The sequence below is a fragment of the Paroedura picta genome, chromosome 3 (assembly GCF_049243985.1).
Source record: "Paroedura picta isolate Pp20150507F chromosome 3, Ppicta_v3.0, whole genome shotgun sequence".
NCBI lineage: Eukaryota > Metazoa > Chordata > Lepidosauria > Squamata > Gekkonidae > Paroedura > Paroedura picta.
This window is the reverse complement of record NC_135371.1, coordinates 85,188,825-85,211,294: the sequence shown is the minus strand read 5'-3', so window position 1 is coordinate 85,211,294 and position 22,470 is coordinate 85,188,825. Positions and strand designations below refer to the sequence as shown.

The window sequence follows — 22,470 nt, the reverse complement described above, 5'->3', positions numbered from 1 at the left end:
GTTGTTGTTATGTGCGAAGTCGTGTCCGACCCATCGCGACCCCATGGACAATGATCCTCCAGGCCTTCCTGTCCTCTACCATTCTAGATTTCAAGGAATATGTTCAGACCAGGGACAACCAACCTCCAGGTGGGTCCTGGAGATCTCCTGGAATTGCTGCTCATCTCTAAACTATAAAGATCAGCTCCCCAGGCAAAAATGGCTGCTTTGGAGGCGTGACTGTGTAGCATTGTATCCCACTGAGGTTTACTTGGCGGGTGATATCTGCCCTTCTGAAGCCTGAGGCCTACTGCTAGCAACTGCAGTCCCTGTTATTGTCTGCAAGGCCAAGTTGTTGCCTAATAAAAGTGGATCACCTAGTTTCCCCCTAAGTCTCACTGTCTGTTGTTGTTGTTAGGTGGGAAGTCGTGTCCAACCCATCGCGACCCCATGGACAATGATCCTCCAGGCCTTCCCATCCTCTACCATTCCCCGGAGTCCATTTAAGTTTGCACCTACTGCTTCAGTGACTCCATCCAGCCACCTCATTTTCTGTCGTCCCCTTCTGCTTTTGCCCTCAATCACTCCCAGCATTAGGCTCTTCTCCAGGGAGTCCTTCAATGTCATGAGGTGGCCAAAGTATTTGAGTTTAATCTTCAGGATCTGGCCTTCTAAGGAGCAGTCCGGGCTGATCTCCTCTAGAACTGACCGTTTTGTTCGCCTTGCAGTCCAAGGGACTCGCAAGAGTCTTCTCCAGCACCAGAGTTCAAAAGCCTCAATTCTTTGACGCTCGGCCTTCCTTATGGTCCAACTTTCCCAGTCATACATTGCAACTGGGAAGACATAGCCTTGACTAGATGCACTTTTGTTGGCAGAGTGATGTCTGTGCTTTTTAGGATGCGGTCTAGATTTGCTATAGCTTTCCTCCCCAGGAGCAAGCGTCTTTTAAATTCTTTGCTGCAGTCCCCATCTGCAGTGATCTCGGAGCCCAGGAAAATAAAATCTGTCACTAGCTCCATTTCTTCCCCATCTATTTGCCAGTAATTGAGAGGGCCATATGCCATGATCTTTGTTTTCTTGATATTGAGTTTCAAGCCAACTTTTGAACTCTCCTCCTTCACCCGCATCAACAGGCTCTTTAGTTCCTCTTCACTTTCTGCCATTACAGTGGTATCATCTGCATATCTGAGGTTGTTGATATTTCTCCCGGCAATCTTGATCCCAATTTGTGACTCCTCTAATTCTGCCTTTCTCATGATGTGCTCCACATACAAGTTAAATAGGCAAGGCGACAGTATACAGCCTTGCCAAACTCCTTTCTCAATTTTGAACCAATCAGTGATTCCATGTTCAGTTCTCACTGTTGCTTCTTGACCTGCATATAAATTTCTCAAGAGACAAATAAGATGCTCTGGTATTCCCATCTCTTTAAGAACTTGCCACAATTTGTTGTGCTCCACACAATCAAACGCTTTAGCATAGTCAATGAAGCAGAGGTGGATGTTCTTCTGGAACTCCCTAGCTTTCTCCATGATCCAGTGTATGTTGGCAATTTGATCTCTAGTTCCTCTGCCTGTTCGAAATCCTGCCTGTACTTCTGGAAGTTCTCAGTCCACATATTGCTGGAGCCTAGCTTGTAGGATTTTGAGCATAACTTTGCTAGCATGAGAAATGAGTGCAGTGGTGCGGTAGTTTGAACATTCTTTGGCATTGCCCTTCTTTGGGATTGGAATGTAAACTGACCTTTTCCAATCCTGTGGCCATTGCTGAGTTTTCCAAATTTGCTGGCATATTGAGTGTAGCGCTTTTACTGCATCGTCTTTTAAGATTTTGAATAGTTCAACTGGAATGCTGTGACCACCACTAGCTTTATTGTTGCTCAGACTTCCTAAGGCCCATTTGACTTCACATTCCAGGATGTCTGGTTCCAGGTCAGTAACTACCCCATTGTGGTCATCAGGGATGTTAAGCTCGCTCTTGTATAGTGCTTCTGTATAATTTTACCACCTTTTAAAAATCTCTTCTGCTTCTGTGAGGCCCTTACCATTTTGGCCCTTTATCATAACCATCTTTGCATGAAACGTTCTCTTCATATCTCCAATTTTCTTGAAAAGATCTCTGGTCATCCCCATTCTATTGTTTTCTTCTGTTTGTTTGCATTGTTCATTTAAAGAAGGCATTCTTATCTCTTCTAGCTTTTCTCTGGAATTCTGCATTCAATTGGGTGTATCTTTCTCTTTCTTCCTTCTCTCCTTAGCTATTTGTAAAGCTTTCTCAGACAGCCATTTTGATTTCTTGCATTTCTTTTTCTTTGGGATGGTTTTAGTTGCTACCTCTTGTACAATGTTGTGAACCTCCGTCCATAGTTCTTCAGGCACTCTGTCTATCAGATCTAATTCCTTAAATCTATTTGTCACCTCGTATATTCGTCGGGGATATGATTTAGTTCATACCTGAGTAGCCTAGTGCTTTTCCCTACTTTCTTCAATTTAAGCCTAAATTTTGCAACAAGAAGCTGATGATCTGAACCACAGTCAGCTCCTGATCTTGTTTTTATTGACTGTATAGAACTTCTCCATCTTTGGCTGCAGAGCACATAGTCAATCTGATTTCTTTGTTGACCGTCTGGTGATGTCCATGTGTAGAATCATCTCTTGGGTTGTTGGAAAAGAGTGTTTGCTATGACCATTGTATTCTCTTGACAAAATTCTACCAGCCTGTGCCCTGCTTCATTTTGTACTCCAAGGCCAAACTTGCCTGTTATCCCGGTTATCTTTTGGCTTCCTACTTTAGCATTCCAATCCCCCATGATGATAAGCACATCATTTTTTGGCATTGCTTCTAGAAGGCGTTGTGGGGCTTCATAGAACTGATCAACTTCATCCTCTTCAGCAGCAGTGGTTGGGCATAGACCTGGATTACTGTGATGTTGAATGGTTTGCCTTGGATTCGAACTGAAATAATTCTGTCATTTTGTGGATTGTAACCCAAGACTGCTTTTCCTACTCTCTTATTGATTATGAAGGCTACTCCATTTCTTCTGAGAGATTCTTGCCCACAGTAGTATCCCTGATGGTCATCTGAATTAAATTCACCCATTCCTGTCCATTATAGTTCACTGATTCCTAAAATGTCGATGTTCAGTCTTGTCATTTCTTGTTTAACCACGTCCAGCTTGCCTTGATTCATGGATCTGACGTTCCAGGTTCCTATGGAATAAAAATCTTTACAGCATCGGACTGTCTTTTCGCCACCAGTTACTTCCTCAACTGAGCGTCCTTTCGGCTTTGGCCCAGTCGCTTCGTTCATTCTGGCGCTACTCGTACTAGCCGTCTGCTCATCCCCAGTAGCATATTGGACACCTTCCAACCTGAGAGGCTCATCTTCCGGCGTCATATGTTTTTGCCTTTTGAACTTGTCCATAGAGTTTTCATGGCAAAGATACTGGAGTGGTTTGCCATTTCCTTCTCCAGTGGATCACCTTTTGTCAGAGCTCTCAGCTATGACCTGTCCGTCTTGGGTGGCACTGCACGGCATAGCTCATAGCTTCACTGAGCTTCGCAAGCCCCCTTTCCACGGCAAGTCAGCGATCCTTGAAGGGGGTTCACTGTCTACTTTCCTGTAATGCTAACTCCACTTGAAATTCTGGGCCACTTATACAAGGGCTGGAGGCAGCGTGGCGGAGAAGGGAAAGCGGAGCGAGCTGGGCATCCTTCCTACTGCCATGCACGTGGGTGAGAGGGAGCCATGGCTGCCACCGTGGGTATCTGTTTGGAGGCGCTGCTGGCTGACTGGAGGCATGGCAAACGCATCTTCGAGGTCCTGGAGCTGCTGAAAGTGGGCAGGCCCCTCAGAGCTTGTGCAGAGGACCTGGGGGCAGGCAGGGCACCGCGTGGGGGGAGGCAGAGCCAGGTGGGGGAACTCTTGGGGATTTGGGGCATGGAGCCTGGGGAGGACAGGGGATTCAGTGTGTGTGGGGGGGTGATACCATACAGTCCCTCTCTCCTTTGAAGCAGCCACTTTCTCCAGCTGAATTGCTCTCTGTGACCTGCAGAGGAGCTGTAATTCCAGGGGATCTCCAGGCCTCACCTGGAGGCTGGCACCCCAAAAAAGGAGCCCTATTCTGCAGCGGGAACTGCTCTCTGTGGTCTTGAGATGAGTTGTGATTCCAGGGGATCCCCAGGGCCCATCTGGAGGTTGACATCCCAAGAAAGCAGCCATATCCTCCAGGCAAAACAACACAAAAGAATTACAATGATAAAAATAATTTTATGGTTGGGGTCACCACATCATGAGGAACTGTATTAAAAGGTCGCAGCATTAGGAAGGTTGAGAACCACGGCTTTAGATTATAATTATAATGATCAGCTCTGCAGGCAAGAATGGCTACTTGGAAGGCCGGACTCTGAGGCATTGTACCATTTTGAAGTCCCACCTACAAACCTCCAGGAATATTTCCAACCCAAGGGTAGCCAACCTCCAAGCGGGGCATGCAGAGCTCCTGGAATTACAGCTCATCTGCAGAGTATAAAGATCAGCTCCCCAGGCAGAAAGGGCTACTTTGGACACGGTTGTGGTAGAGAAGAAACATTTAAGGCTTCCCACACAGGTTGTTGTTGAATTGAAAGACTTGAGGCCTACTGCACAGGGTTGTTGTGCAGATGAAACAGGAGACAAAAGAGCCAGCTTCCTCTACAGAATAACACTGTGCAGTGGCCTCAAATCTGCAGAGAGTTGCAAAGAAGAAAGACACATGGCTTGGCTGTGTCTAACCTCCGGGCAGAGCAGTATTTTAAGTGAGAAGGGGCTTTTCTGTGGCCTCCCTGTCAGGCAACTCTTTGGCAGAAGCTCCCAGGTAGAAAGGGCTGCACAGGCCTAATGGTTACATCCAACAACTTCCCTCACTTTGCCTCAGACCACTGACAGAGCGGGCTGGTGTCTGGTGAGTGCGCTCCCTTCTCCCTCTCTTCAGACCTGCTGCAAAGGAGCCTCTGACAGCCCCTGACTGAGGGGAGGAAGGCAATTCCAAGAGCAACGCCGAGGAGTCTGAGAGGGTACTTTCCTTTTGAGAGGGGGAGCTTTCCCCTTCTGCCAAAGCGTTAGCTGACAGAAAAGCCCCTTCTCACTTAAAATACTGCTCTTGCCATCCTCACTGCTGGAGGGAAGAAACAGCCAAGCCATGTGTATTTCTTCTGTGCGACTCTCTGCTGATTTGAGGCCAGGGTTGTTGTGCAGATGAAGCAGGAGGCAAAAGAAGCTCCACAACAGCATCTAGTTTCATCTGCACAACAACCCTTTGTGGTAGGCCTCAAATTTACAGAGAATTGCTTGGCTGCCTTTTCCCTCCAGCAGCGAGGCCGGCCTGCGCAATATTTTAAGCGAGAAGGGGCTTTTCTGTCAGCTTACTGTTTGGCATAAGAGGAAAGATCCCCCCCCCGCCCGAAGGAAAGCACAATTACCCCCACAGAATCCTCTGCGTTGCTCTCGGAAACGCCTCCCTCGCTTCAGTCAGGGCCTGTTAGAGATTCCTTCCCAGTAGGCCTGAAGGGAGGGGGGAGGGAGGGAGCACACCAACAGCCACCTGCCAGCTTTGTCAGCGGTCTGAGGCAAAGGGAGGAAAGTTGTTGGACGTGACAATTAGGATGGCCCTGGAGCGAAAAGGTCTGGCGCGGCCCATCCAAGCCTCGGTCCTCCTTCCCCCTTGGCAGCCCTACCAACCTCCTCTCACTGCGGTGGTCAGGGGCAGACTTGCAGCGATGTCGCCAGATTGTCCCTGGCTGGGCAGGCCCTGTCCTTCGGCTCGACCCCCCCCCCCACTGCATGACTGTGAAAACCACCCACGATCCCAGGTTGCCACGCACTTAATTTCAGACTGAGGAGGCAACCAAGGCAGGGCCTTGGAAGATGACACAGTAGTCAGGTAGCTTCATAAGGGAATAGGTGGTCTTTCAGAGATAGATATTTAAAGGTAATCACCAGCACATTCGGTTGTGCCTAGAAACAGGTTGTGAGCTAGTGTAGGTGGCCAAGACTGGAATGATATAGTCCCTATGCTCTATTCTAGTCAGTGTCCTGGCTGCAGCATTCTGCATCAATGGAAGTTTCTATGCACTTTTCAAGGGCACCCTGCATGGATCACATTACAATAGTCTATATGTAACCAGGACATGCCCCACAGTGGCCAGATCATTTATACTTAGAAAAGGTTGCAGCTGGCTAATAAATTTAAGCTGGTAAAAGTCATTATTGGCCATGGCTTATTTGGTGGTAGGCCTGGGTCCAAGAGCACATCTTCCTTTCAAGCATGTGTAGACTACCCAGAACAGTTTATAGACAGCTTCAAGTGGGGTTGGGTAAACATATGAAGCAAAGGTCCATCAGTGGCTGTTTGCCACAAAGTATAGATGGAACACTATGTCTGAGGCAGTGATGCTCTGTATTCTTGGTGCTCAGTGGGCAGTCTTCTGGAGTTCTAGCTGTGCTTGTGGACCTTCTCATGGCAACAGAATTTTGGCCACTGACCATTTACACACTGGAGGTTTCATGCCCGGCTGCAGGCTGGAGTTTTAGTCGTGGCAGGTTGCCCCATTTCTGCCTGCACCCACACGGGGGAGCACTTGGCCTGGTGCACCTCATCCATCCCCGATTTGTGCTCCTGCATGGGAGGTGGGGCAGTGAAGTTCCCAGAGCATAAACAGTCTGTGAAACACAAAGTGTTGGCTTGGGTGGGCCGTTGGTCTCATCCAACTAGGCTTCTCCTGTGTTCTTATAGGTGACACCTTACATCCTGAGTAGCAGTTCTATCTTGTTGGGATTAAGACCCAATTTATTAATCTTCATCTGCTCCAAAACTGCCTCCAGACACAAGTTCAAGGTTTCTACAACCTCCTTGGGATCAGCTGGAAGTGCCAGAGTTCAGTGTTATACGCATACTGGTGTCACCTTGCCCAGGTTTCAAAAACAGCTAGTTTATAAAACCCCAATGACCCAGTATATGGTTAGTTGACTATATTCATCGTCATTAAGTCATCCAGCATTGTATTAAAAACAAAGGGTAGAGGAATCAAATTATTGTAAATCTCTGTAAGGAATAAATGCAGCTGAGGCATTTCTGTCCATTGTAGCTGACATAAATGCCTTAATTTTCATAATATGACATAAAGTATAGGCATCCTATGAAACAATTCACTGAGTACTCTTAAATAAACTGTTTATTTCCAAATTGCCTTTCCCCCCCACATTCTTGTTTCTTGATCAGGATGATACTGATAATAATTATTTAGTGTCAGTAGCAAGTTAGGCACCTTTCAGAGCCTAGAATAATATTTGTATATGGTTGTGATTTTGTGTTTCAGAAAGGTTTGGGGCTTACTTGTTAGAGCTACTCACAGTATTTCATTTTCATGGTTTTAGCGTTAGGTGACCTTTGATTTTTTAACTAATTAAATGTTAATATTAATTTGCAAGAGTTTTGTGGAAGCTGAAACAAATCACGTAAGATGAGAATGCTGTTTCATTGAGGTGGAAATATAGCAATAATTGGCTTAGTGGAAGGCTGCATGGTACATCACTTCTAACTTGTGAGAAGGGGAGTTGTTACTGGGGAGTTTTTTGTCTTTGTAACAGAAATATTTGTTTGGATAACTTTTCCCCCCACCTTTATTGCTGACAGGAATGCCCAAAGAAAAGTACGATCCACCTGATCCACGGAGGATGTACACAATTATGTCCTCAGAAGAAGCAGCCAATGGGAAAAAATCACACTGGGCAGAGTTGGAAATAACTGGTATGTGGAGGAATAGCTGTTGTATAGGACACGCATTTTAAAAAAAGATTTTTTAATTTGAGTTTTTGCTTAAAATTTAATGTTTATTTATTGCAGTTATTCCATCTTTCTTTCTTTGTGAGGGATCAAGGCATCTATAAGATTCCCTGGAGGCCTTCTGTCCTGACACTGACTGAAGCCATGCATACTTCGTTTCAGCGGACAGGCCTTCAGAGCTTATTTTGTGACCAATGAAGCAGAGATGGGGTGGGGAGGTGGCGGGATAATCTGACTTTTAGATTGTATCATGTAAAGTGTATGTATGATCTGATTCACTGTGAGTGAATTCCTGGTAGAGCCCTCTATTCTTCTTCCTTACATGTATTTATGTGGTTATAGAGCCTTTTAGGGTTAAGTTGCAGTGTGGGTGCACTTTCAGTGTATTCATCCGAGCTTTCTGCTGCTTCTCAGTTGCACAATGTGTATAAACAAGTAACTGCACAGGGGGGATGGGCTGGATGGAGTTATGGCATACTGGATTATGATTTACAATATATAGGGCATTGAAACAAAGGTCGTGTATATTTACTTTTCATCCCTAATAACTCATACAACTTACTTTTGCAATCTTTTGCGTCTTCAAGTAAGTGTTCTTGCTTAATGTTCTGGCGAATTTACAGAATGTGCCAAACATTTTGCATTTTAACCATCTTCCACAAGGGTTTTTCTGTCCCTAAGCAGAGCAGAATGTGACCATAAGTTTTGTTTGTTCTTATGTTTAACACTCTTATTGTTAATGATGATACATTCCACAAATTTACTTAAGACAATTATTGTTCTGTAACTTTCTCACTCTTCAGTATCTTGTTTTTAAAATGTGTTGGTATGATTTGTCATCCGATAAGGAGGCCATTTTAATTACAACTTGCATATTTTTAAATAGAAAATCCATACCTTCATATTTAAATTATTTAAGAACTCTTTGGTACATGCTGTTTGGATCTGGGGACTGGTTAATAGTTTATCAGCTTGTTTTAGAACTTGATCTCACTTCACCTGCCCTCATGGGTGTGTGTCCAAAACCTTTCACAGAGGACAGTGACGTACAGGATTCCTTTTGGTGCTTTATGATCTCTTTATATTCTATGCTGTATTCTATTGGGATTTTTTCTACCTTTTCCAATTTGTGGTGCATATTATCTTTGATTATAATGGTTTCAAGTAGTCTCTATGAATCCTGAAAAAAATGTTACCTTCCTGATTCTTCCTCCATTTTTGTCAAGTCTCCTCTTTTGAAATATTACCATCTTGGATTTTCTAGATGATTCCCTTTCTCTAGCTTTCTTCCCAAATGGGTCAACAGACAGTTGGACAAAATTCTAGATGCTACTCAGGATTAAAGTCAGGGTTGCCAGCCCTGTGTGCTGTGTTCCATGAAAATAAGATATAGTGATAGGTTGTAGCTTGAAAATGAATCTTTGTTGTAATCAGAGAATACTCTTGTAGTCAAGTGACAGTTTGTCAATTATCATGTCAAAGTTTTAATCAGAGATAGTAGTAATATCCTTAAGAGTGCAGTTTGAGATAGATTGTATACTTGCTTTTTCTTTCCATGGTTTTTGCTCTGTTATGAAGAAGGCTTTTAATGTGCCAAAATATGTGAGAAGTTAAAATGTTGAAGTACAAAGAGCTTTGGTTGCTATTTGATACACAAATAATTTGTTTACCTTTTGACACTTGGAGTGAAAGATCAAGCTGGATAGCCATGTTAGTCTGGCTGTAGTAGTAGAAAAGAACAAGAGTCCAATAGCACCGTAAATACTAACAGAATGTATGGGTCATTGCTAGTGATGTGAGTCGCTGCTAGGGAAGTGCAGACAAAAAAAATAGGTTTATTTTTAATTGGGTTGATTTGGTCCAAATCAATTTGGTATATACTGAATCCTATTATCAGTATAAGTTTTCAGGTTTGGCAAGATTTGGATTTCCTAAATCCGTTTGGCTCATTTCTAAGCCATTAAAGTCTATGGGAAATCCATCCTGTCTCTCTATTCAGTGACCAGAGGTGGGTGGGTTGTGGTTGAAATAGAAGCACCAGGTTTGTAGCATACCTTCTGGAGCTTCTGAAAAGAACTCCCAAGATTGTAAAAGATTTGACCAGGGAGTCCATTTCTGTGGGCCCCTGATGGTGTCCCCATCCTCTATTGTTTCCTGGGGGAGAATAGCAAGGCAATAATAAGCCCAGCATAATGTCCCAGAGAATCTCTGCAGTGAAAGCTGGGGGGTGGGCATTTTTGCAAGGCCAGCCCAGCAGCAGGACCAGTACAATACTACCCAGCAGAACCAGTGCCACTGTGGCAGTGCCAAGTTCACAACAGCACACCTCTGCAGTAGAATCTGAGGAGGTGGGAACAGTTCTTCAGGGACAGCAGAACTACTGCAATCACAGTCCTAGGTGGTATTGCACTGGTGCCCAGGATTGTGATTCTGTACTGCAGCCCTGATGAGCTGGCATTTGCTGGGTTCTGCTGCTGAACACTAGTTGGGTGGCACTGGGTTCTCCTGCTGGGCTTTAGTTAGATAGCACTAGATTGAAACTTGCGGGTTCTTTTTGAGGAGAGACTCCAGAAGCTATACTGTAGATTTGGTGCCTCTATCTCACCCCCCCCCCCCATGACTGAACAGACTTAGGTTAGATTTCCCATTGATTGTAATGGTTACAACAGAGCCAGTTTGATTTAAGTTTCTGTGATTCAGTTCATAATACGAATTGGAGAATTGTGTTTTTGCTTGGAAAGTGCCACCCCCCCCCCAAAAAAAAAATCAGCATTGATTTGGCTTATTTTTGGCTCTGGGGAACCAATTCACACACACCCAGTTACTGCTCACTACTTCAGATAAGTGAAAGATATTGAGTGAAGGAAGAGGTAATTTTAAAGTGTTTGTTTTTACTTACATTGCAGGTGTAGTTGCATTTGGGTATGACTGGATCTAAATTATCTGTATTCCTGTTTGTTTTCCAGGGAAAGTAAGAAGCCTCAGTTCATCCTTATGGTCACTGACCCATTTGACAGCATTGCATCTCAGTGACAACTCCTTGTCCCGTATCCCTTCAGACATTGCCAAGCTTCACAATCTAGTGTATCTGGACCTGTCCTCTAATAAAATCCGCAGTTTACCAGCAGAGCTCGGAAACATGGTGTCACTCAGGTATAATATGAATATTTCACCTGTGGCTCAGGGCAGTTGGGTGAAACTTACTCAAAAATAGTTCTTTGTCTTTTGTGGTGAACAGTCATTTGCTGCTACCATCCATTGGTGTCTTCATAAAATCAAGTAATTTATTTATTTATTTATTTATTTATTTAGATTTATATACCGCCCTCCCCGAAGGCTCAGGGCGGTTTACATTAAAACTAATCAACGATACATGAAACAGTCTTCGTTAAAACATACAGTAAATAATAACAGTTGTTGTAACCATATAACAGAATAATGTAACAGTATAACAGTATAATAAAATAATATAACGATGGAACGGTGCAATACCACAACAGGTCCAGAGCGCTCTGGTGGAGTTCTGGGAGGAAGGGGGGAGATGGGGGGAGGGGGGGAGCGGGGGCCCTTCATTCGCTGTTGGTTGTGCCTGGTCTCAACCAAATGCCTGGCGGAGGAGCTCCTTTTTGCAGGCCCTGCGGAACTGTTTAAGCTCCGTCAGGGCCCTGATCTCCTCCGGGAGCTCATTCCACCAGGTGGGGGCCAGTACAGAGAATGCTCTGGCCCTGGTCGAGACCAGGCGGACTTCTTTAGGGCCAGGGACCATTAGCCGGTTGGTGGCGGTGGAGCGCAGAGCTCTTTTAGGGGCATAGGCAGGGAGGCGGTCCCTCAGGTACACTGGGCCCTGACTGTGAATGGCCTTGAAGGTAATTACCAGAACCTTTAGTCTGATCCGGAATTCAACTGGCAACCACTGCAGTTGGTGGAGAATGGGCCGGATGTGGGACCTCCACGGTGTTGCTGTGAGGATCCTGGCCGCTGCGTTTTGGACCAGCTGTAGTTTCCGGGTCAAGGCTAAGGGCAGGCCTGCGTAGAGCGAGTTACAGAAGTCCAGTCTAGAGGTGACCGTCGCATGGATCACTGTGGCTAGGTGTTCCGGGGCCAGGTAGGGCGCTAGTAGTTTGGCTTGGCGGAGATGGTAAAATGCCAGCCGCGCTACCTTTGTGATCTGGGCTTCCATTGTAAGGGAAGTATCCAGAATCACGCCTAGGTTCCTGGCGGAGTGAGCCGTAGAGAGCTGTACTCCATCCAGGGCAGGCAGGCACGCTTCCTCGCATGGGCCCTTCCTACCCAGCCACAGGACCTCCGTCTTTGAAGGATTGAGCTTCAGACGACTCTGCTTCAGCCATCTCATCACTGCTTCCAGGCAGCTGGCTAATGCTTCTGGGGGGGAGTCAGGGCGGCCATCCATCAGGAGGAAGAGCTGGGTGTCATCGGCATATTGATGACAACCCAGCCCAAACCTCCGTACCAGTTGTGCGAGAGGGCGCATAAAGATATTGAATAGGATAGGAGAGAGGACCGCTCCTTGTGGGACTCCACAAGTAAGTTGACGACGGTCTGATGTTTTGTCTCCAATTGCAACCCTCTGTCCACGATCCCGGAGGAAGGAGATCAGCCATTGGAGGGCTGTCTCTCGTATTCCGGCATCGGTGAGGCGGCGAGCTAGAAGCTCATGATCGACTGTGTCGAACGCTGCTGAGAGGTCTAGTAATATCAGCAGTGCCGACCCGCCTCGGTCCAACTGGCGACGGAGGTCATCCGTCAGGGCGACTAGCGCTGTCTCTACCCCATGGCCAGGCCGGAAGCCTGACTGGGATGGGTCTAGGACCGAAGCTTCTTCCAGGTACTCTGTTAGTTGGTTTGCGACAGCCCTTTCAATCATCTTCCCCAGAAACGCTAAATGCGAGACGGGTCGATAGTTGTTGGGCTCTCGCGGGTCTAAGGATGTTTTTTTCAGCAGTGGGCGTACCACAGCCTCTTTCAGTCCCTCCGGGAATTCTCCCGTTGTGAGAGATAGATTGATTATCTCCCGGAGGGGGCCCTTTATCCTTATGTCCGCTGTTCTTAGGAGCCAGGATGGGCAAGGGTCTAGTGGGCATGTGGTTGGCCTTGCTGTTGCTAGTATCCTGTCCACTTCGGTCAGCGTGAGTCGTCTGAAGTTACTCAAGGTATTCTCCAAAGACGGCCAAGGGGCCTCTAGTTCACTTTCTGTATCTAAGGTTGGAGGGAGGTCATGGCGGAGTGTCGAGATTTTATCCGCAAAATGACTCGCAAATGCCTCACAGCTGATATCCAATTTGCTACTGTTTTGTTGCCCTTCAGCCAGGGCAGTAAGAGACCGAACTACCTTAAACAATTGAGCCGGGCGTGAGTCTGCGGATGCGATGGTAGCCGAGTAAAAATTGCGTTTCACTGACTTCACCGCCATCTCATAGGCCTTCATCTGCATTCTATAAGATGTTCTCGAGGCTTCGTCACGAGTCTTCCTCCAAACTCGCTCTAGCCGTCTCAGTTCCCGTTTCTTGTTGCGAAGCTCCTCGGTGTACCAAGGGGCCCGCTTGAGACGGGGCCGGAGAGGGCGTCGGGGGGCTATCTCATCAATGGCAGCCAGCAGTCTGTCATGCCAGTCGCTGACCAGGCCATTGAGAGAAGTGCCAGGAGGCATTGGCTCCCGCAGAGCATTCAGGAATCCAATTGGATCCATAAGTCTCCGCGGGCGAGCTAAAATTTGCTCGGCGCCCAACTGAGGTGGGAGTGGTAGCCATAGCCGAGCCTTCAGGGCATAGTGGTCTGACCATGGCACGGCAGTTGCCGTGACCAGATCCACATTCAGACCTACGCCGAAAATAAGATCCAGGGTGTGACCTGCTTGGTGGGTGGGGCCAACAACAAACTGCGAGAGCCCTAGTGTCGCCATGGTTGACACTAGGTCCTGCCCAGTTCTAGAAGACGGCAGCTCAGCATGGACGTTAAAGTCCCCCAGGACTAATAGACTGGGAAACTGTAGCGTCCAGGCCGCCACCGCCTCTAGCAGGGCAGGCAGGGCATCTGGTGGTGCATTGGGCGCGCGGTACACTAACCAAATGGCCACGCTCTCGGTTGATCCCCATCCGAGGCCAACACATTCAATGCCTGGTATTGATGGCGCAGGAAGGGCCCTGAAGGAGAAAGCCTCTCGGATCAGGATTGCCACCCCTCCTCCCCGCCCCGCTGTCCGGGACTGGTGGAGGACAGAAAACCCGGCAGGGGCTAGATCTTTGAGGGCGACTGTTTCGCCTTTCCTGGTCCAGGTTTCTGTCACGAACGCCAGGTCCACTCTTTGCTCTGCAAAATAGTTTTGCAGGGTAGAGGTTTTGTTGTTTATTGACCTGGCGTTGCACAGCACCAGTGTCAGAGGCGGGTTATTCACCTTTGCCTCCACCCTAGTGTCGCGAGGGATGGGGCGGAGTCTGGAGGGGGCCCGTGTATGGTTGATTTCCGGGTCCCTTGGTCGCCGCCATCCGCTGTCTCTGCCTCTGCCCCTTATTGTTGGGATCCCTGACCCTTTCAGGGCCCCCGCTTTCTCCCCTTCCTCCGTTCTTTCAAATATGATGGGCTCCATGGACACTGTTGGTTTTAGTTCTTGGTTTTGCGGTTTAGCTAGGGTTGTTGCCCACCCTGGTTCTGTGCTTATTGCTGGTTTCTAATGTAGGTGTAGGGTTTTGTGTATCTGTGGAAGGTTGGTCCCGATCGCTATTTATAGCCTCTCAGGACTTCCCAGTTCCAATTGTGACAGTTATGTGCTATGTGTAGGATGTGTATCTGGAGGGGTAGCCCCGATCGCCTGTTGCGGCACCTAAGGGTTGCCCAGTCCAGGGTGTGTGGTGTATGTGTGGCCTCTGTGTTATTTCATGTTGTGATTTGGGACTGGATGTTTGTGGGTTGGGTGGAATTGGGTTGGACAGTTAGCGTTGTTTGGCAAGTGGAGGGTGGGTTGTTAGGTATGGTCTGAATTAATTAGTTGTTAGAATTGGTTGATTGGGGTGGGTTTGGGTGGTTCAGTTGGTAGTTGGGTAGTTCAATTGGTTGGTGGAGTTGATTGATTTGGGGTGGCTTGGGTAGTTCAGGCGATAGTTGGGTAGTTCAATTAGTTGATAGAATTGATTGTTTGGTAGAATTGATTGTTTTGGGGTGGGTTTGGGTAGTTCAATTTTAGGATTTAGTTGATTAATTGGTGGAATTAATTGTTTTGGGTGGGTTTGGGATAGTTAAATTGATGGTGGGGTTGTGGTAGATCAGTTGATGATAATTGTTCGGATGGGTAGATGGGTAAGGTGTTAATTTAATTTGGGGTCAGTCAATGGTCAGATGGGTTGTTAGGTTGAGGGTTGGGGGTTAATTCTTCTCCCTTTTTTATAATTCCTGTGCATAGATTGTTGTCTCTTTCCCTCCCTTTTAAAATTTTTTCTCCTTTTTCTATTCCCCCCCACCACCCCTGCTCTTTCCCTCCCCCCCTCTTTTTTCCCCTCCCCTTTTCTGTGCACACCACAATGTTTCCACTTGATTCTTCTCTTAGTTTGTTTGAAGTTTTCCCCTTATTCTCCCCCTCCCCTCCGTTTTCTGTCTGTACAGTTTTTCCCGCCTAAATTCTTCCCGCTTTTTTTCTTCCCGCCTAAATTCTTCCTGCTTAATTTCTAATTTCCCTCCCCTTTGAAATAGGCATCAACCTTAGTCAGCTCGGTTAGTCCGTTTGATTTCCCTTCCCCCTTCTGAGAATGTCTGTTTGTGCCTTCTTCCCTCCCCCCTGCAGATGGGATATTTATGGCAATCCCCCCCCCCCCCAGGATTTGGTATTAATCTTATTCAGTTCGTTAGTCCGTTTGATTTCCCTTCCCCCTTCTGAGAATAAATAAATGGTCCGTTTGTACCTTCTTCCCTCCCCCTACAGATGGGATAGTTATGGCAAGTCCCGTTCCCCCCCCCCCCCCCCAGGGCTTGGTACTTCTCTTTCTTTATTGTTCTGCAGGTGAGTGTTCCTTTTCCTTTCCTTCTTCTTTCTTTTCTGTTTGCTTCTTTTCCTTGTCGCTCGGCTGTAGTGCAGGGTCGGCGATGGGCAGGCAGCAGCAGCAGAGGGTCAGGCTTTGTTTGGTGGTGGTTGGGCACGGGTGGTGGACACGGCGCAGCTATGGCGAGGCGGAATCAGTAGAGGTCCAGGCTCCGTTCCTGCGGGGTCCTGGCTCTGATCGGGCGGCAGCTGTGGGCTTGAATGGAAGGCGAAGCGTGGTAATGGCGTCCTGTCGACCTTCGGCGGTGGAACAGCCGCAGCAGAGGGTCCGGCCCCGTTCACGTGGTGGCCGCGGTGCTGATGGTGGGCGTGGCACAGTAGCAGCGGTCAGCTGTGGCTGAAGTCCGGCTCTGCTTGGGCGGCTGCAGGAGGGTCCCTCTGCAGCAGGCCGTTTCCCGCAGCGACGCTGACAGGCCGCTCCAGTGGATCTGCTGGTCGGCTCTCCCTGGCTGTTCTCAGCAAGCTCCAGGTTCCTCCGGCCGTGGGGCTGTTCAGGCTTGGTAGATGGTCAGTGGGCAGCCCCAGCACAGTCCTTGATGGCAATCCCGGAGGGCTTTGTTGTTAGCCAGCCGTTGTTGTTTTCGTTTGTTTTGTTTTGGTTGGTTTTCTTACCGTTTCTGTTTTTCTTTCTTTGGTTCTTCTTATCTGTTCTTGTTTCTATTTGTAGTGGTTTTGTTGTTTCGATTCTTTTGCGTTTCTTCAGATATCTGTAGTTAAATTGGTGGGGTTCTTTTTGTTTTTGTTTCTTTTTTTAGAGTGATCAATTCTGGGTGCTTTTTGGCGGCTATTTTTGGGCTGGGCCTGTTTAGTTTCAGGAGCAGTCTGATTTCATGACTGCTCCAGCCGCCCTCTTGGAGGGATATTTATTTTGTTTATACCACATTTTTCAGTTTCAAGAAATGTCCACATGAGTTAATAATTACACAGTGAAATAAGTACATTATCATTTCTAAATCACCATAATTTTAAAAAGAAGAAGATTGAATTAGCAGTAGCACTAGGAAACAATTTATGAAAAGCACAGTCAGACAGGGTTACCTTTAACTGGTGCCTGAAGCAAAAAAAGTGTTTTTGAGCAAGTGTTGCACTGTTTAGCATCTCTTCTGAAAAGGCAGTGTTTCTTATTATAACCTTGTCCTCTTACCTCCCTCAAAGGTAATATTTTCCCTCTGTTTTCCCTTCCCTTTCTGACTGAGCAGTGCTATTTATCTGCTTTCTTCCCACTCCTGTCACAATATGATATTTTGCTGCAGATTCATCCCAGGAACCGGAGAGAAGGACTGAGCTTCTCCTTTAGCTTAGACTACTTTAATGGCACTTGTGTCCTTAGCCTAGATAGGATAGGAACTTCCTGATGATTTTCAAATTATCTCCTCCAGTACTTTGATTGTCTTAGCAGGAGACTTGCTGCTTGTTTGAGTACACTTCCCTCTGCTTGCCTCCAGAACAGCAGTTGAAAAGAAGAATGTCTGCAGACAACAGCTAACAGATAGATAGGTCTCTTCTGCCCTGCTTCTGTACGTAGTCTGTATTCAGAAGAGAAACAACTATTTTATCCTTTAATCAGCCTGATGCTCTGCAGTCTCTGCATATTCAAACTCTGCCAACATTTTAAATGGGTAGGGAAATCCTCTCTCTAGAAGATCTATTTTCTTTTTTGGTCTTCTATCTACTCCTCCTGTCAACCTTTCCAGTACATTGTCTGTGTTAAACACAAGCCTGGTCAGTACTAAGTCCTTATTGCCTGTCCTTAGTTTTCAGCTTTCATGTCTTTCTCTGCTTAACTGATAGTAAGCAATCAGGTATTTTGGAACAGCCTGTCATGCTTGGCTCCATAAGGTATTAGCCCTTCACAGTCCTTTGCATATTTGTACAGCACTTCTGAACTTTTAAAGTGCAGTCTGTCATACTAGTCACCACCCACCTGAGAACTGAAGGCAGGGCCTTCATTTTGTGTTCAGAAAATGAAGGCTCTGGTACATCATTGGGTTTTTTTCATCATTTCAAGTCCATTTCATCACTCCCCAGAATTCATATCTTGATTTACTGTTAACATGGCAAGATTGATTTGTACTTTCTTTTGATGGCACTTGGTTTAATTTTGGTCATAATAAGTACGTAGAAGTTTTAGTAGCATTGTGATGCCTTCTTCCAAGTTGCTACACCTTTTGAAATTATTCAACTGTGTTATGGCTGTTATCTTTCATTTCCAAGTACATGTCACTGTGATTAAGAGTTATAAGTCTGTTTTTCACTTATGCCTGGCATGACACTCTTCTCATCCCCTTTTCATAGTCAAGGAAAATATTTTGAAGTATAGTTAGGTTTAGAGAAAGCACAGCATAACATCAGGATCCAGCCAGGAATTATATCTGAAAAATGGACCTAATATATTTAAAGGTGACCATTTCTTCAGAGATTTTTATTCAATGTAGTCCATTGGATTCTCAAATTAATAGCCTAATCTTTGGATTATGGGAACAGATGTGAGATTCTCCATTGTGTTCAAGGTATCCAAAATGTCTGCCCTGATAATGGCCATGAAAAGGTTCTGGATATAGAAACTAATGAAAAAAGAAAGATCATTACAGTATTCCTATGGATTAGAGCAGTTGTTATGTATTCTTATAGAATGATTATTACAAGCAGTTTGAGAAGAACCTATGAACCTAGAAAGGGCTACTGGAGACCATAATAGAAATTGTTTTAAAAACTGACTCGGCATTCTTAGGGTAATAGATATCCAATAAAATACACAATTCTGTAATGCTTAATATGCCCTCGAGGATGGATGTTCAAATAGTCAATTGGCTATAAGCTGTGAGACTTTTGCAAGCAATTTTGCAGGGAACATCTTGCCTCCGCTGTGACCTTCAATCCAGAAGGGGAACTGGAGGGCCCTTGGCTGTCTTCAGGGAATGTCTTTGATAGCTTCAGGAGCTTTCACATGCTGAGGTGAATAGGTTGCTAACTTTGACAAGGCCCATCTCTTGCCTCCAAACCCCTGTCCCCTGTGGCTCTCAAAAACAGGCAACGAGAGGATTGGAAGGTGGCACTGGTTGCCCTGACAGACCGTCTCTGAAGGCAGGTAGACTGTGCGTTGGTGCTCTTTGTGCTATTAAATCTCATGGCAGCGTTCAGTTTAATACGTCACGAGTTTCTGGTTCACTGCTTCTCTGACACAGGGATTTGCAGTGGCTGGTCTCCTATCTCCAAGGTTGGAGACAGGGGGTTGCTATTGGGGAAGAGCAGTCACACCACTGCCAACTCCAGCATGGAGTACCACAGGGTGCAGTTCTCTCCCTGATATTATTTAACATCTTCATATGCCCTTTAGCTCAGCTTCTTTGGGGACATGGGGCTGGGGTGTCATCAGTATGTGGATGATACCCAACTCTACGTGTTGATGAGCGGCTAGCTGAACACTCCACCTGAATCTTTGGCCAAGTACCTCAGAGCTGTGATGGAATGAAGCCAACTGAACTCTGAAAATGGAAATGCCCTCTGGCTGGGAAGGAAGGGACCAGAAGAGGAAATGTGCTTCCCCTGTCTGGTTGGTGTGCAGCTGGAAGCAGCTCACACTGTCCAGAACCTGGGGGTAATTCTTTCACACTTCCCTTATCATGGAATCACAGATCACAAGAGTAGCTTAGCAGGCGTTTTCCCATCTATGCCAAGTGAAGCAACTAGCACCCTACCTGGTACTGGAACACTTGGCCACAGTGATCTATGCAATGGTTATCAAGCTAGACTTTTGTAACTCGCTTTATCCAGGCCTACACTTGACCCTGATCCGCAAACTACAGGTAGTCGAGAACACGGTTAAGGTACTTATAAGAATTCCAGGGAGAGCACATATTCGACCTACTCTCCAGCAGCTGAACTGGTTATGAGTTGAATTCTGGATCAAGCTTAAAGTTCTGGTTTTAACCTTTAAGGTCTTACGCAGTCTGAGACCTTCATACCTGAGGTACTGCCTCTTCAGCTATGGCTGCTGAAGAGCATTATGATCTACAAATTCCAACCTGCTGCTAGTCCCCAGCCCAAAAGGAGTGTGATTGGCATCGACCAGAGCCAGGACCTTCTTGGCCCTGGATCCATCCTGATGAATTTAGTTGCTAGCTGAGATCTGGGCCCTATTGGAATTAACACAGTTCTGAAGGGCCAACAAGATGGCACTCTTCCACCAGGGCTGGAACATATGGATGAGGCTAGCACAATCACAACATAACATCAGAAGGTACCCTCCTTCCTTCTCCCCCTCCCTCTCCATCTGAAAGCTGGAAATAAGATCTACACCAGATTTTCTCTGACCCATGTTGGGCAGAGCTAGAATGCTTAACAGGGTTTTTAGTTTAAAATTTTGCTAGGGAGAGGCAGTCAAAAATCTAATAAACAATAATAATTTGCTGTCTGTGCAATTGTTTCAAAAAAAGCTGATGACTACAGATAGATATTTGAGACATCATGCTTATTTTATTTATTTTTACAGAAGACCGGATGTGACAAATAGGCCTTTCATCTTGCTTATATCAATATGAATTTGGGTTCTTCTGCCTGCTGTTGGTTTTAAGCTATCAATTTTAAATTAGTGGTTCTATGTATTTTACAGATGTTATTGTGTTTTATTGTCATTTATATTATAAGTTGGCATGTATGGTGGAAAGGCAATTAATAAATGTTATAAATAAGTAAAATTAGTGACATTAGTTTTTAAAGAGTATCACGTATTGGCGCATTATGTTTTGCTTGATGATTAATGTAGAGCCAAGATGTTGGAAACAAAGATCATGGCAGCCGGCCCTCTCAATTCCTGGCAAATAGATGGGGAAGAAATGGAGATAGTGACAGATTTTATTTTCCTCGGCTCCAAGATCACTGCAGATGGGGACTGCAGCAAAGAAATTAAAAGACGCTTGCTCCTGGGGAGGAAAGCTATGGCAAATCTAGACAGCATCCTAAAAAGCAGAGACATCACCCTACCAACAAAAGTGCGTTTAGTCAAGGCTATGGTATTCCCAGTTGCAGTGTATGGCTGCGAAAGTTGGACCATAAGGAAGGCCGAGCGTCAAAGAATTGAGGCTTTTGAACTCTGGTGCTGGAGAAGACTCTTGCGAGTCCCTTGGACTGCAAGGCGAACAAACCGGTCAGTCCTAGAGGAGATCAGCCCTGACTGCTCTTTAGAAGGCCAGATCCTGAAGATGAAACTCAAATACTTTGGCCACCTCATGAGAAGGAAGGACTCCCTGGAGAAGAGCCTAATGCTGGGAGTGATCGAGGGCAAAAGAAGAAGGGGACGACAGAGAATGAGGTGGATGGATGGAGTCACTGAAGCAGTAGGTGCAAACTTAAAAGGACTCCAGGGAATGGTAGAGGACAGGAAGGCCTGGAGGATCATTGTCCATGGGGTCGCGATGGGTCGGACACGACTTCGCACATAACAACAACAAAAGATGTTGGAGCTGTTGTTGCTTCATGGCTGGGTTTTTGTCTCATTATACAACACTTTTAACAAAATTATGTTTATAAGACTTGGCATTTAGTGTGTATTAATTCATAAAAATTAATATCTTCAAATTCTGCAGTCCTCGCTTCAAATTCAGTAATCCTTGCTGGCCAGTCATCCATTCTAAAATGTGATTTAGTAGAATTTCTCATCTGTAGTTAAACAGCTTTAGTTTTAAATAATTAACTATTTTACTACTTTTGTCTTCATGTGACCTTTGCTAATAGGGAACTCCATTTAAATAACAACCTGTTACGAGTTCTACCATTTGAACTGGGGAAACTGTTTCAGTTACAGACATTGGGTTTGAAAGGTATGCAATTTTTTTTCTTTGCCTTTCGTGTTTGTCTTTATTTGATCATATTCTTTGGCAGAAATCACTTTGTCACATTGGATGTCAGCTATAATCACTTTTTGACCTGGGCTGTATTTTAACGTAGATCCTGTGTAAGGATGGGGACAGATGCAGTTTTCTTAGCCCCTTCCTCCAGTAAACCCTAATAGTTCTGAATGCTAGTTGCTGAAGCTTGTGGGAAACGGTTGCACACTTTATTTCCTTCATTTATAGTCTGCCTTTCCTCAAGGAGACTCAAAGCAGGTGACACAAATTGATGCAGTCAGAGCAGTAATACATAAAATAAACAGTGTGATAAAACCGGCTCATAAAATTAGGAAACAGCAAGCCAAAAACAGTACAGTGAGGCTTTGACTGCCATTGCTTCTGTGTTAGCGACATTTTCTGCTTCAGTGCAAGTGCTGCTGATTGAAGGAAAGGGTGATTTCACTGCGTTTCACCTTCTCTGTGTAGACTCCCACTGCTTTGTGATTTTAGTCCATGCAAGTTCTGTGACGCCCCCTGCACCAATGTTGTAGAGATCTCCAAGGACTGCTGAAGGAAATGGGGGGAGGCTGGGAAAGGGCTGCATTATGCTCATTCTCATGCATATTGTCCATAGCATCCATGTCATAGGAAATGGTTGCTTTGTTAATTAAATTTTCTTCTTGCAGGAAATTGAACTGACTTGACTAGATTAGTTTCTCGCCTGTTACTGACTTGAATGGATTTCTGTTTCCCCTAGCCCAAAGAAATCTTGTTTGATAATTTAATGACGTCTT

The 22,470-nt window shown here is 45.7% G+C and overlaps 1 protein-coding gene across 4 annotated transcripts in view; it reads left to right on the top strand.

Annotated features, from left to right (window-relative positions):
- Window positions 1-22,470, top strand: part of CNOT6 (CCR4-NOT transcription complex subunit 6) — a 61,486-nt gene that overhangs the window by 23,595 nt on the left and 15,421 nt on the right. For 3 of the 4 annotated variants that reach the window (XM_077326666.1, XM_077326665.1, XM_077326664.1), the window contains 3 exons: window positions 7,652-7,765; window positions 10,768-10,954; window positions 21,582-21,667. In XM_077326666.1, coding sequence (XP_077182781.1) covers window positions 7,654-7,765; window positions 10,768-10,954; window positions 21,582-21,667 — 385 coding nt within the window. In that variant the 5' untranslated portion in view covers window positions 7,652-7,653. The remainder of the gene's footprint in view (window positions 1-7,651; window positions 7,766-10,767; window positions 10,955-21,581; window positions 21,668-22,470) is intronic. The other variant, XM_077326667.1, reaches the window with a different exon arrangement.